This window comes from Eptesicus fuscus, chromosome 5 (genome assembly GCF_027574615.1).
Source record: "Eptesicus fuscus isolate TK198812 chromosome 5, DD_ASM_mEF_20220401, whole genome shotgun sequence".
NCBI classification, from domain to species: Eukaryota; Metazoa; Chordata; class Mammalia; order Chiroptera; family Vespertilionidae; genus Eptesicus; species Eptesicus fuscus.
Window position 1 is genome coordinate 26,512,689 of NC_072477.1, and position 15,335 is coordinate 26,528,023.

General features: G+C 41.4%; 1 protein-coding gene and 1 long non-coding RNA gene across 5 annotated transcripts in view; both read left to right on the forward strand.

The window, feature by feature from the left end:
* The window catches only part of DCAF5 (DDB1 and CUL4 associated factor 5), a 105,427-nt gene that overhangs the window by 61,075 nt on the left and 29,017 nt on the right, over nt 1-15,335 (forward strand). For all 4 annotated transcript variants that reach the window (XM_054715963.1, XM_054715964.1, XM_054715965.1 and 1 more), the window contains one exon: nt 12,406-12,472. In XM_054715963.1, coding sequence (XP_054571938.1) covers nt 12,406-12,472 — 67 coding nt within the window. The remainder of the gene's footprint in view (nt 1-12,405; nt 12,473-15,335) is intronic.
* LOC129149119 (uncharacterized) lies at nt 576-12,074 on the forward strand. Its single transcript, XR_008556073.1, has 3 exons — nt 576-833; nt 8,933-8,966; nt 12,055-12,074. It is a non-coding gene; the product is annotated as an uncharacterized LOC129149119 (long non-coding RNA).

A 15,335-nucleotide genomic window follows, 5' to 3' on the forward strand; every position in this document is an offset into this window, starting at 1 on the left:
CTTGTTGAAAGAGGAATGGAAAAATATAATACAATTTTCTTGAAAGAGTTGAGCACAGAAGGGTCTGAACACTTGAATTGCTTTACACAGGTCTTTCTTTTAAACTTGATGTCAAGGCCTCTGAAATCTTGATAATTTAATAATTTTATCTCATTCCCTGGAGAAAAGAGCTGACTTGTACCCTGAGAATCCAAAAAAATGGCCTTGAATACATGGCCTGGCCTCAGACATTACATCACCACTCAACTTTTCTGTGTTGACATTATATGGGTATAGCAGAGGTGCAGGAATTCACCAGTTAGTACGCTCCAGGCCAGTGAAGCACCTTATAAAGTTATAACTTTATTTTTTGTATAATTCCATGCAGTCCTGATTACTCTCACTTGGGGGCCTGGCAGCCCACAGGTTCTTCCTCTGAAATAAAGGCACACTTTTTATAAGGGGGAGGGGGGGAGATTCAACTCGGGTTCCATCCTATGACTTGCTTTATGACTTTACGCTAATTTCTTCTTCTCTTTGCCTTTCTTATATAACATATGTTTTTAGCCCTTTAGCTTCTAAAGCAGTTTCTTTTATATAATCTTCCCAATGACCTTTGGGTTTGGTTGGATAGGTTTTATCTTCAATATGAAACTGAGGCCTAGAGTAGTTTGAAATGGCAGATCTAATCGATAGTAGAAACAGGACTAGACTCAGTCTCTTGCCTGTGATTGTATCCTCTTCCTTATAACCTGTGTTGTACAGATTAAGTGGTGATATCCTCTTCCGTGGCTGATGAAGAAAAGCTAATACAGAATGCTGTGGCAGAGGAATTCCTTGTATGTGTTATTTAGGTGAATATTTAAGGATACTTTATTTTATAGAAAGTAGCATGAAAATAACCTCTTTATTAAGTCAACCATTTATAACTATTTGAATCCTGAGCCTCTCTCAAATTCTAAAAGCTATGAACATTCATTTCAGATTTATTAAAATAACTGAGCTGTATGAGTTCTAAGTAGGAAAAATTCTATTAATAATGAAATGCTTCATAAAGACAGATAATAATAGTCAAATAATCAGTAAGGGAAGAAATTTTGAAAATGTTCTAAATCTCCAACAGCTGCTTGTAACAAGGTAGCCTGCATTACTTAAAAATGAATCTTTATTCATTACATATAATATTAAGGAGTTTATGGAATTCCTGAAATAGGGATTTCGGGTATTAGCAATCCTGGATTAAGATTTTACCCATGGATTATATAATCTTTTAGTTCATTTGCTGATGCAGTTTTAGAATTTAGAAAGGTTAAAACGTTTTGGAGTGTATGCAGGCCTGCTTGATATGGTCTGGTTTATAATTATTCAGCTGAAAAGGAACACTAGGCACCTGATTTCTTCTTAGGAACAAACGGAATTGATAAGATCTGGTGATACAACATGACAGTTCTCTAATTAATGGTTCCTGGCCAGAAGCCTGGGCTTTACTAAAAAATCCCTGGTAGATATTAATGACGGAACAGAGTACAACCTTTCCTACTCCACTTTTTCATCCTCCTTAGAGTGTTTACTTTCAGTAGCTCTTCCCTTTTTTGGGGTGTCTTAAAAAAAGGAAAGTAATATTCCTTCCTCTGAACGGTGAAATCTGTGCTTGAATGAAAAGTATAAATACTCATACGAAGACTGAAAGGAGTGATGCCATCTCCCCACTTCCCAGGCCCCACATACAAAAACTGAGGCCCACAGAGGAGACATTGCTGAAGGCCTTTTGGTTGACGGCCCCTCATCTTGCCAAGGTTCCCAAAAGAGTTTTGCCAAATAAAGATTCATTTTTAAGTAATGCAGGCTACCTTGTTACAAGCAGCTGTTGGAGATTTAGAACATTTTCAAAATTTTTTCCCTTACTGATTATTTGACTATTATTGTCTGTTTTTATGGAGCATTTCATTATGAATAGAATTTTTCCTACTCAGAACCCATACAGCTCAGTTATTTTAATAAATCAAATAATTCCAGGAGCCTAATGGAACTGAAATGGCAAATGATCCAAAGAAGCAAGAATCATGTGACTTCATATGCAAAAAATAATGTTAATCTTATGGGTATACATATTTGTGTGCTTTTATTTGGAGCCAATGGGATTCTATTTTTTTCCAACCGCAAATACAATAAATATATGGTTTTGGCCATTTCCAAAGAAAAATTTCCCTGATTGTTTTGGATGGTGTTTGTGGCAGGCACTGGGTATAAGTGATATGATTAAAGCCATATTGGCAAACCTTTTTCTGGAAATAGTCTTCTAGAGAGCACATCACAAAATTGTTCAATCATATCTCTTCTCCCTCCTCCCCCCCAGCTGACAAAAGGTCAGGGAGAAATAAGAGCTGTGCTTGATTTAAATGTTAAATTGTAATTTCTTTGCTGTTACTGATCTGGGCTAGAGAGCCATCTGGTTTCTCCTAGTCAGTACTATTAATTAGAAAGGCATGCCATATACTGGAGAATAATTAATCAGTTACTATGGAAGGAGTCTTGGAGAGAACTGGGTAAGTTGATCAGTGCTTAGTGAATAGTAACTGATTGATATGTTTCCTTTTCCATCAACAGATGGAGAACATCAAATGCTGTGCAAACACATACACGCATACTTATGCATACACATATACGTATACACAGAGAGAGAGAGAAATATTGAAAGGCCTGTTAAGACATATTCTGTGTTATTATTAGACTAGTGACCCAGTGCACGAAATTTGTGCATATTAAAAGGGAATTAATTAGAGGAAATATTTTAATATTGCTATATTCCCTTTCTCTCTAATAGAAGTGTCAGAGATGAAAGAAATTAGTAAAATGTATATGAAAATCTTCCTCCTGTCAGAGTCTGGGGCGCGCCATGGGAACCAGAGTCAAGTCCCCGCCCACCCATGTGTGCCTTGAAATCATACGAGACCCAGCCCCAGCTGGCCCCATCCCCATCAAGCCCTGCTGGGTGGGGGGGCAGGGCCTCAGGTTGCCTGGCCCGGCACCGGGGCGGGGGGTGGAAGTCTGAGGTCCTCTGGCCCGGCACCGGGGTATGGGGCACAGCCTGAGGTCCCTTGTCAAGCCCCGCCGGGCAGAGGGTGTGCCCTGAGGTCCCCTATCAAGCCCGACGGGGGGCACAGCCTGAGGTCCCCTGTCAAGCCCCACCAGGCGGGGGGCACAGCCTCAGATCCCCTGCCCCAGCCCAGCACCAGCAGCTTCAAGTCCCTGCTGATTGCTCGTTAAGGCTCGTTACGGGAACTCAGCCTCCACTGTGGGCACAGCTATCTTGTGTTACAGAATCCCTGCTCCACTGTGGGCGCAGCCATCTGACCATTATAGCGTGACGGTCAGTTTGCATATTCCCTCTTTATTAGATAGGATAGATGGTCTGTCCCTCCTGCCTTCTAAAACTTTCCCTCTTTTTTTAAAATCCTCATCCAAAGATATGTTTAGAGAGTGGAAGGGAAAGAGAGAAACATTGATGTGAGAAAGAAACATCTATTGGTTGCCTCCCATACACACTTTGACCTGAGATGGAACCTGCAACCTAGGTATGTGCCCTGATGGGGCAGCCTTTTGGCATCCTGTACGACAGTCCAACCGAGCCACCAGGCCAGGGCACTTTTTCCTCTTTTTAATGTGGATTTTGGGTGGGGGTCGGAAGGATTATATATATCCATATTTCTAAACTCAATAAGGCCTTAGAATAAAATTGGTGGGTTGTTACCTGTATTCCAAATTTGTACTTTTTTTGGTTTGTTTAATCATTAAGGTTTAAATAAAGGTGTTAGGGAGGGAGAAATAGTTACTTTGTTTGAATTTGGCTAATACATACTTTTTCCCAGTAAGCTTCTATTTAGTAAGCAGTTTTGCTATGGCTACGTTTAGATCCTTTTTTGAACCTTCAAATTGTTAAAAATTTCTTGTGACTTCTACAAAAGTGGTCTATATATTTAGAGGCATGGGCTTCTCTGGGTATTCATCTAATAAAGGTCTTTCTTAAGAGCATATGTAATTCGGGACTGCTAAGAGCTGAAGAAAGGGACAGGAGTTCCTGGAGAGTGCTGGACATTACAGCAGTCTACGGGAGAGGAGGGAGCATTACATGAGTCATTGTTTTCTATAATGATTAGTGGACTGACAGAGGACATGTGGGCAAGTGAGACAGTGACAGAGTGCTAATACGGCAAACTTTTATTTTTATGGTGGTGGTTCCTTCTTGAAATTGATTGAGAGGAGCAGTTGTTTCTCTGCCTCTATGCTTGAACAAGTTAACACAGTAAAACTGTGATATAATGGACCAATTCGGGTGAGAGGGTATTAAAGCTGAAAGTCCATTGTAGGTTTTCCAAATGCGTATGTTACAAATTTGACAAATGAGTTAGTTTAGCCCTAGCTGGTTTGGCTCAGTGGATAGAGCGTTGGCCTGCAGACTGAGGGGTTCCAGGTTCGATTCCGGTCAAGGGAACGTGCCAGGTTTGTGGGCTCGGTCCCCAGTAGTGGGCCTGCAGGAGGCAGCTGATCAATGATTCTGTCTCATCATTGATGTTTCTATCTGTCTCCCTCTCCCTTCCTTTATGAAATCAATCCTATATAATAAAAGCCTAATATGCTATAAGTGTCTGGTCATCCAGTCGGCTGTTCAACCAATCAAAGAATAATATAGTAATGATATGCTAAGGCCACTCAACTGCTCGTTATGATGTGCACTGACCACCAAGGGGCAGACACACCGACCAGTAGGTTAGCTTGCTGCTGGGGTCCTGCTGATTGGGTCTGAGCAAGATGGGCTGGGCACACCCTGGACCCTTCCCGCGGTCCCTCCTGGCTGGCCAACCTCTCGCATCCCTCCCCAGCCCTGATCATGCACTGGTGGGGTCCCTTGGCCTGGCCTGTGCCCTCTCGCAATCCGGGACCCTTCAGGGGATGTCGGAGAGCCAGTTTTGGCCCTATCCCACAGGCCAGGCTGAGGGACCCCACTGGTGCACAAACTCCTGCACCAGGCCTCTAGTAAAAATATTTCTTAAAAAGTTAGTTTACCTGTTTTTATTTATGTAGACATGTTTGTGTAATTAAAACTAAGTATGTAATTTCACAGAAAAGTTTTCTTTATGTATTACTGTAAATTTAAATTTATACTGAATAGGTCTAGTAAATGCATGCATTCACCAGTCACTGCAGGGGTGTGGCTTAGCACATGTAGTTTGAATTTCTTTTGATAGTGATCAGTGTTGACACTATTTGGTCTTTGTTTTCTTGCTTCTAATAGCAAATGTTTAAATATTTGTGAGATGGCTAATCAAGACTTGCAATGCTGCCCTCGTCGGTTTTGCTCAGTAGTTAGAGCATCAGCCCATGGACTGAAGGGCATGTACCTGGGTTGTAGGCTTGATTCCTGGCCCAGGGTTGGGGTGTGTGCAAAAGGCAACCAATCTATGTGTCTCTCTCACATCGATGTTTTCTCTCTCTCCTCTGCCTTCCTTCCACTCTCTCTAATCTAAAAAATCAATGGAAAAAATATCCTTGGGTGAGATTAACAACAACAACAACAAAAGATTTGCAATGCTGTTTGTCCTCTTGAGCACTAACCATTTGAAGGACCGCAGTTGGAGGCTTTAGAAGAGAGGAATCTTTCCAACTGGTCTGATGATGTTAAATGTATCTCTGCACTCAGCCCACTTGAAATAATCTTTATTTCCACAAAGCTTTAAAAAGGAGGGAGGGAGGGAGGGAGGAAGGGAGGACAAAAGAGTTCTTTTGGTTACCTTATGTTTTAAAATAGCCCAGAACTCTGTCCCTTCTCCTGGAATACTCTCCTCCCAGATATCCAATAACTTGCTCCCTCATTTCCTTCAGGGTTCTGCTCAAAATGCCATTTTATCAGAGAGACCTTCTGTGACCACCTATAGAAAACGGAAACTAACCACCCCAGCACTCCCTATATGCCCTAACCTGTTTAATTTTTCTCTATACTACTTACCACCACTGGATACATTACATATCCATGTTCTTTTTATTTATTTTTCCTCTACCCACTCCACTCACATTATCCTATATAATAAAAGGCTAATATGCAAATTGACTGAACAGCGGAATGACCCGTCACTATGATGCACATTGACCATCAAGGGGCAGATGTTCAACGCAGGAGCTGCCCCCTGGTGGTCAGTGCACTCCCAAAGGGGGAGGGCCGCTCAGCCAGAAGCTGGGCTCATGGCTGGCGAGCTTAGCCGTGGTGGTGGGAGCCTCTCCCACCTCTGTGGAAGCGCTAAGGATGTCTGCCTGCTTAGGCCTGCTCCCCGGGCCTAAGCCAGCAGTTGGACATTCCCCGAGGGCTCCCAGACTGCGAGAGGGCACAGGCCAGGCTGAGGGACACCCCCCCCCCCCCCCCCAGTGCACGAATTTCATGCATCGGGCCTCTAGTATATGTATATAATTCTTTCCCTCTTCCCAACCAGTAAAATGTAGGTTAAGCTTCATGAGGGTAGGGGCAGGGTTGTTTTATTTTAAATCCTGTATTTCTTTTTCTGGAACAGTGTCCAACATATAGTTGACATTTAATAAATATTTGTTTAATGAATATAGGGCTGGAATCATTTTTATTTCAGTCTCACAGTCAGCACTGTCCTAGGCAGCCAACTTTGAATGCTGGAAAGGGCCCAGCAGATAACCATGAAATGCCATAAATGAATTCCTCGGGAGAGGTTTGTAATTCCAGTGTGTGAACACTTAAATGGTCTGACTAGACGGCAGTGGGTCAAGGCACCCTCCTTGGAAATCATCCCGAGCTGTTCCCTTGTGGTGGTTCCAAGAGGAAGAGAGGGACAGGAGTTGCCCTTATTTATCCCTGAGAGGAAGCCTGGATATTGTATGCATTTTCTACGTATTTTAGGAGCTGTCATATTAACTCCAGCAGGCCTTAACTCTGTGGGAGTTTTCTTCCTTATAAGGCAGTCTTCTGAGTCAGCGTTCCGTCTGGGAGTCAGTCCCCTTTTACCTTTTCATGGCTTTCCCTGGTGAATAGCTGAATAGGAAAGCACTGATTCTTCGCAATGAAATAGTAAAACCTCTGAAAAGCCCACCCTTGGCTCACTCTTATTTAATATTTATTTTTTATTGTTTAGTTTGGGGAGACAGGGTAGCAGGAATTCTATATGAAGTTTTATAGCCTTTTTGAAACATAGAGCATGAAATGATATGTTGAATAATAAATGTTATATATATATACAAGATAGACAAAAGTAGGTGTACACTTGTGAGTATGCAAAACACAGAGTTTATTCTTTTTTTTAAATATGTTTTTATTAATTTCAGAGAGGAAGGAGAGGGCGAGAGATAGAAACATCAGTGATAAGAGAGAATTATTGATCGGCTGCCTCCTGCATGCCCAATAATGGGGATTGAGCCTGCAACCCAGGCATATGCCCTGACCAGGAATTGAGCCATGATTTCCTGGTTCATAGGTCTGTGCTCAACTACTGAGCCACACTGGCCAGGCCACAGAGTTTATTCTTATATTATTTATTAATTATTGTATTACTTTCCATATGAACTGTAAACCTGTTGCCCCACCCTGTATATAAATTATTAGTGGACAGTTCTTTTATGTTCTGTTTTTCCCTCGCCCTGCCTATGTGTTTTAATTTGAGTTCAACTTTCAGGTGCAAGTAGTTTATTTGGAAATGCAGGAAATAGTAGAAGAATGAAGTGAGATAGAGAAAGAAAGGGTGATATAGTGAGCCAACTACAACTGCGGGCAATTGGAGTTGATCTTGAGGGGAAAGGGTATAGAAAATGCACTTCAGAGTTATTCCACCTGAGGATAAGGCAGCTGGGATATTGGTTGGATATCCAGTCATTGGTTGAGCCTGCTCCCAAGGAATGTTCATTCCCTAGAGCAGTCTGGCTGCAGTCTCCTAGGCTTTGGAGAAACCTTGGTAAAGGGACATGAATACTGCCAGTTGGAGATCCAGTGGAGTATACAGAGCAGTAAGGCCTGAGAGATTTGAGCATCAAGGAGTGACCTATGGCATACTTTCTGTTCCTGTTAAAACAGTAATCTACCTGGGCACTATTCCTTTATCTTTGTTCCTTCTGTTCCCTCTTTTACCCACATCTGTACCTGAGCTGGCTCAGTGCTCCTATCAATCTTGCCTTGCCTCTTTTGTGAATCACCAGGCACCTGTTTTCTCTAGTGATTTCTGCTACATGGCATGTGCCTACATGAAAATTTTCTGCTTGATTTAAGCTCCTTGGGAACCCAAGTATTACCTTTTATATCTTTGTAAGCACCAAGTGCCTGGTACATAAATGTTTGGTTAGTTAGAACGAATCGTTCCTCCCAACTAGTAGGTGGTTTTGCTCTGTGAGGAAAGCCCTTGATCTTCTGAATTCCAACTTTCTAACTTCAACTAGTGTAGTGCCATAAACTGTAGGGAGCTACTGCATGGATCCTGAAGTCAGAGCAATTTTTTTAAGTATTCAGTTTTGTAGTATTAAGTACATTTACATAGTTGGATGACGATCACTACCATCCATCTCCAGATGTTTTTCATCTTGCAAAACTGAAACTCTGTACCCATAAACACCAACTCCCCGCCCCCTTCCCTCCTCCACCATTCTACTTTCTGCCTCTATGAATTTGACTGACTACTCTAGGAACCTCATAAATGGACTCATATAGTATTTGTCTTTTTATGACTTTTATTTCACTTAGCATAAGGTTTAAGGTTCATGTTGTAGCATGTGGCAGAATTTCCTTCCCTTTTAAGGCTGAAAAATATTCCGTTTTATGTATAGACTGCATTTTGTTTATCCATTCATCTGTTGGGCACTTGGGTTGCTTCCACCTTTTAGCTATTGTGCATAATGCTACTATGAACATAGGTGTAAAACTATCTCTTAGAAATCCTGCATTCAATTCTTTCAGATATATACCCAGAAGTGGAATTAATGGATCTATGGTAATTTTATTTTTGATTATTCGAAGAACTGTTTTGTTTGTTTGTTTGTTTGTTTGTTTGTTTGTTTTTAATAGTAGTCATCCTAATGACTGTGAGTTGATACCTCATTGTGGTTTTAATATGCATTTCCATAATGATTGGTGACGTTGAACATCTTTTCATGTGCTTATTGGCCATTTGTAAATGGCCATTATATATTTCTTTTTTGGAGAAATGTCTATTCAGGTCCCTTGCCCATTTTTAAAATCACGTGGTTTATTTTTTTTGTTGTTAAGGAAATTTTTTAATTGAAGTATAGCAGGGTTGGTCTTTGAGTTTCCTTGCCTTGAACATATTTATGTAGTGATTTGTTAAGTAACCATGGACTGGCAACTTAGGGACTTTCAGCTCTGATCTGTCTTCTGTCATTCTTTCACAGAGTAATCATAGAATCTTAAAATTAATTTGAGCCTCAGAGAGTGTCTTAGTCTGTCTGGCTACTATTAACAAAATACCACAGACTGGGTGGATTACAAACAATAGTAATTTCTTTCTCACAGTTCTGGAGGCTGAAAGTCCAGGATCAGGATGCCAGCCTGGTTGGGTTATGGTGAAGGTCCTCTCCCAGGTTGCAGACTGCTGACTTCTCCCAGTATCCTCACATAGTAGAAGGGGCTAGGGAAGCTATGTCGGGCCTCCTTTATAAGAGCGCTAATCCCATTCATAGGGCTTCACCCTCATGACCTAATCACATCTCAAAGGTCTCACCTGATACCATTATATTGCATATTAAGATTTCATCATATGAACTTGGAGGGGGATACATTCAGACCATAGCAGAAAGTGACCATACAAGGCAACTGAACCCATTTCTTTTCCCACTATGCCCTGGGCCCTGTGGATAGCATTTTTGTCATCTTTAAACATGCCTTTCTTTGTCTCCTTTCTCATGTTCCTACAAATATTATGAAAACTTGTAAATTGATTTTTCAAGTGTTGAGTAAAGTATTTGCATTAGGCATGAAGTTGTATATATATTGGACTTAGACTTCTTTTAATTGTTCAGTGTTATTTTTAAGAAATTTTCTTTATAAAACTATAGGCCTTTTTTCCCCTACGGAAATAAGGAGATGGAGCCAAGAGGCAGTTAGTAATGCTGACCTCAACTTAAAGTAGAACACTTTTGTTAATCTTTGGAAATAAATAAGCTCTCAGAATTGCTCATTGGTTGCTGTTAGACAGTGCTTTTCTGAGTCCTAATTAGAATACATCTAGCTTAGTGTATATTATTCCACAGTGGGCCCACCATTTTTGAGATTAAACTGTTTGAAACTGCCACATAAAAGGGGATTGCGTATGCCCCTGGCACTAACTTGTGGCTGAGTTGGCAATGACTTCCTGCTCAAAGATGTCAGCTGACAGCAGGGAAGTTCAGGATGCTTGGCCTTGCATAAAAGCTCCTAAATTTTATTCTGCATTTAAACATTTTAAAAATTGTGGTAAAATATACAAAACATAAAACTTACCATTATAACCATTTTAAGTGTACATATGTGTAAATGCACTTAATGCCACAGAACTGTACACTATCCATCTCAGAATTTTTTCTTCTTTCCAAACTTAAAGTCCATACCATTAAACATAGCTTCCCATTCCTCCCTTGGCAGCTACCATTCTTTCTGTCTCTGAATTTAGCTAGGTACCTCATATAAGTTGAATCATACAATATTTGCTTTTCTATATGGCTTTGTTCCTTTAGTATGTCTTCAAGATTCACCCATGTTGTAATATGTGTCAGAATTTCCCTCCTTTTTTGAGGTTGAATAATATACCATTGTATGTATATATCACATTTTGTTTATCCATTCATTTGTTGATGGACATTTGGGTTGTTTCCACTTTTTGGCTATTGTAAACATTCTTCTATGAACATTGGTATACAGATATCTCAAGTCTCTGCTTTCATTTACACACACACACACACACACACACACACACACACACACACACACACACATACACACACACACACTAGAGGCCCGGTGCACGAAATTCATGCACGAGGGTGGGGTGTATGTGTCCCTCAGCCCAGCCTGCACCCTTTCCAATCTGGGACCCCTCAAGGGATGTCCAACTGCCCGTTTAGGCCCGATCCTGATGGGTTCAGGCCTAAATGGGCAGTCGGACATCCCTCTCAAAATCCAGGACTGCTGACTCCCAACTGCTCACCTGCTTGCCTGCCTGATCACCCCTTAACCACTCCCCTGCCAGCCTGATTGACGCCTAACTGCCATCCACTGCTGGCCTGGTCACCCCCAACTGCCGTCCCCTGCTGGCCTGGTCACCCCTAACTGCCCTCCCCTGCCGACCTGGTCACCCCTAACTGCCCTCTCTTCCCAGCCTAGTAGTCCCTAATTGCCCTTCCCTGCTGGGCTAGTCGCCACCAACTGCCCTCCCCTGCAAGCCTGGTCGCCCCCAACTGCCCTCCCCTGCAGGCCTGGTCCTTCCCAACTGCCCTCCCCTGCAGGCCTGGTCCCTCCCAATTGCCCTCCCCTGCAGGCCTGGTTCCCCAAAACTGCCCTCCCCTGCAGGCCTGGTCGCCCCTAACTGCCCTCCCCTGCTGGTCTGATCGCCCACAACTGCCCTCCCCTGCAGGCCACCTTGTGGCAGCCATCTTGTGTCCACATGGGGGCGGCCATCTTTGACCACATGGGGGCAGCCATCTTTGTGTTGGAGTGACGGTCAATTTGCATATTATCCTTTTATTATATAGGATACACAAACATACACACACACACACACACACACACACCTAGGAGTGAAATTGCTGGGTCATATGATAGTTACATGTTTAACTTTTTGAGGAATTGCCATACTATGTTCCACAGTATGTGCACCATTATATGTTTCCACCAGCAGTGCACAAGAGTTCCAATTTCTCTACATCCTTGCCAACACTTGTTTTCTGTTGTTTGTTTTTTGGTAATAGCCATCCTAATGGGTGTGAAGTGGTATCTCATTGTAGTATTGATATTTATTTCCCTAATGATTAATGATGTTGACCATCTTTTCATGTGTTTATTGTCCATTTGTATATTTTTCATTGTAGAAATGTCTGGTCAAGACCATTGCCCATTTTGAATCAGGTTGGTTGGTTGTTGCTGAGTTTTAACCAAGGAGCCTTTTGATTTGCAAATACTTTTAAGAGGGTTTTGCTGTGTGGTGCCTTTTGAATATATCTTCACTTGTCTTGTTTATTTTCAAAGAATCTTTTGGTATTTAAGAAGATAAATATAGATATATACTAGAGGCCTGATGCACAAAATTTGTGCAAGGGGCTCGGCCCCCGCCCACCGCCGCTTCATCTGGGAGGACGTCAGGTCTAATTAGCATATTATGCTTTTATTATTATAGACTATCAATGAATTGATATATATAAATACTTTTTTTGTCCCAACAGTATATCCTTTCAGGCTCTGATGACTTCAACCTGTACATGTGGAGAATTCCTGCAGATCCAGAAGCAGGTGAGTCCCTAGTATAAACCTGCTGCTGATGTTGGCTCTACTGACTTTTGGCATGCTGTGCCCTGAAAGGACAGATCTGTAACTTTAAGAGGAAGGTATTTCTCTTTTAACATAATAAAAGCTTATCAGAAAAGTGACCAAAGGAAATTATAAAATAAAAATTAGAAGCCAGACTTAACTATAACCTTCATACATATCTGACATAATGATGCTCAAATCTTTTTACTCCTAAGAACTTTTCTTTAGACTTTGTAGACCTCCTCTATGTCCATTTGTCTCTCTCCTATTTCACAAAGCAAGATAGAATATTTTTATCTTGTTTTCACATGCTTTTCCTTTATTATCCATCTGCATGTTCGTGCTTATTACTCTACAAATACTTGTTAAGGCCTCTTCTTTGTCTTTGGCCTCCCTGGTAATTTCAACTAAAGTGATATTTTCTTTATTGAATGACAAGTGCATTCCCTGGGGTTTGGCTGATGCCAGACATCAAAGAAATTAGGAGGAATATTTCTGCATTTGTTCTAGATGTATTCTGAAAAAAACAAACAACTACAGCTTTCCATAAATTGGGATTTAGGCCAGCTAAGATTTCAAATAGCATGAATCATTCTTCATTCTTGATAATAGTGACCTTACATGCTCAGTTACCTGTTACACTGGTTGCTTCCTACTGGTAGAAAGTGTATATATTTTTTTATTCTCAGGACAGCTTAATGTAGCCATCTGTTCTGGGTTATACATGGCATCAAACTGGAAAATGGCCATTAGGAAAATTATACAGGACTATGCCCAATGTATATTGCACAGGTGTATCTAATGCTCAGTTTAAGGAAGTTATTGGCTTGCCTGTTGCTAAATTAACAAACATTTGCCTTTCAAAACTTGTTGAGGACCCCTTTGGTATAACTCTTGTTGCTGTGGTTTAGTTACTAAACATATTGCAAAAGGCCTTTTTCCCCTTCTGGAATTTGGAAAGCATGAGTAAAGCAGCTTACCTTTGAAACACAACCAGAAGGGACAGCGTCATCTATCTGAACCAAAAGCAATGTTCCTGGCCCCATATGTTCTAAATTGATTAATTGGTGAATACACTTTGGGCTTAATTGTATCTTTTATTAGATTTTGAAAAACTTTTAATTATTAAGTCAATATGTCAAAATAGAAAGTGGATAATCCTCTTTCCCCAGGATGTTCTCTGGAATCTTTTTCATGTTTGTATAAACAGAGAAAGGGGAAAGAGTTAGCAATAGTCTGTATTATAAAAGGCCTGTGGCCTTAATGCTGTAATGACCAAAGACCCAAAGACCGGCGCGGGTGGGTGGGGCTGTGAGTGCAGTGGTGGGCGGGCACGCGCAGGTGGGCAGGGCTGTGAGCACAGCGAGGTTGCGCGGGTGGGCGGGGCCACACAATTTCATGCGCTGGGCTTCTAGTATTGCAATATTTTCCTCCCCCTGTTGATTTCTCTTCTAACTTAGGATATGGCCCACTGTTGGGCTAACTCTGTGAGTAGATGATTATGTAATCTCTGGGTTGGTGGAAACTGATAGCTGATTTAGCATTCCAATATGAAGTCTGGAAAATGGTACCTGGACTTTCCAAGGATTGTATAGGCACCGCTGGTTTAAAGGAATCCATTAAAAGCATATTTGTTTTGATCACATGTGTTCCAGTAATAATTGTAATGGTAACTCAAATCCAAGACAAAAATTTTAACACTTAGAACCTTATAGCCACAGTAAATAAAGAAAAATTTTAATTTGTTGGTGAAACTATAATAGAGTTCCCATAAAAATAAATTAGGTTGAAATTTTAGGGGATAAAGTGTAAATATTATTTAAAGGAAGAAAAGGAATGATGTAATATTTTTATTTAAAAAAGAACATGTTAGACTTCAGATTCCACGTACCCACGACCTTCTGGTGCACAGGTAGGATGACACTTCAACCAACTGAGCCACACTGGCCAGGGCACCATAACAGTCTTATGGTTCTTTTATACTCAATGTCCAGTATACAGTAAAAAATTATGAGCCAAGAATATGTGGCTAATAATCAAGAGAGGGAAAAAAATTAATATAAGCCAATCCACAATTTTATGCAGATATTTATTTATTTAATTATATATTTTTTTCTGGACCAACAGTTCTTTAGAGACCCAATTTCAATGTCCACCACTTCCTTATGTGTACATGTCAGCACAGACCCCTCCGCTCTGGATGGTGGACAAATGGTGGTAACGGAGGTCTGACTCCCTCTGGTTTGGTTTTGGCCGGACCCAGGGGCACGGCTTCACTCGGACTCGGGGACACATGGCCTCACCCGGATCCGGGGGCGCGTGGCCTCTCCCAGACCCAGGGGCGTGTGGCCTCACCCGGACCCGGGACCCAGCCTCACCCGGATCCAGGGACACCTGGCCTCACCTGGACCCAGGGGCGCGTGGCCTCACCCGGACCTAGGTGCGCGAGGCCTCACCCAGATCCAGGGACACATGGCCTCACCCGGACCCGGGTTATGCAGATATTTAAATTAACTGACAGTGACTTCAAATATTATAGATATGATAAAGAAAATAGAAGAAAAGATGGACAAAATGGATGAAAATATGGAGAATTTCAACAAAATTGGAATCTATTTAGGAAAATAATCTTATAGATATTCTAAAACTGAAATGTCTAAAATTAAGAATTTTTGGATGAGTTTAACTTCCAGAGGGCAGGTTTGGTGAATAGAAGACAGATCAATAAAAGATAACCTCCCTCACCCCCCAAAAAAAGATAACCAAACCATAGGACAATGAGAAAAGAGAATGTAAAGAGCAGGACAGAGAGCATAAGAAACAAGTGGAACACAGATGATGTGAT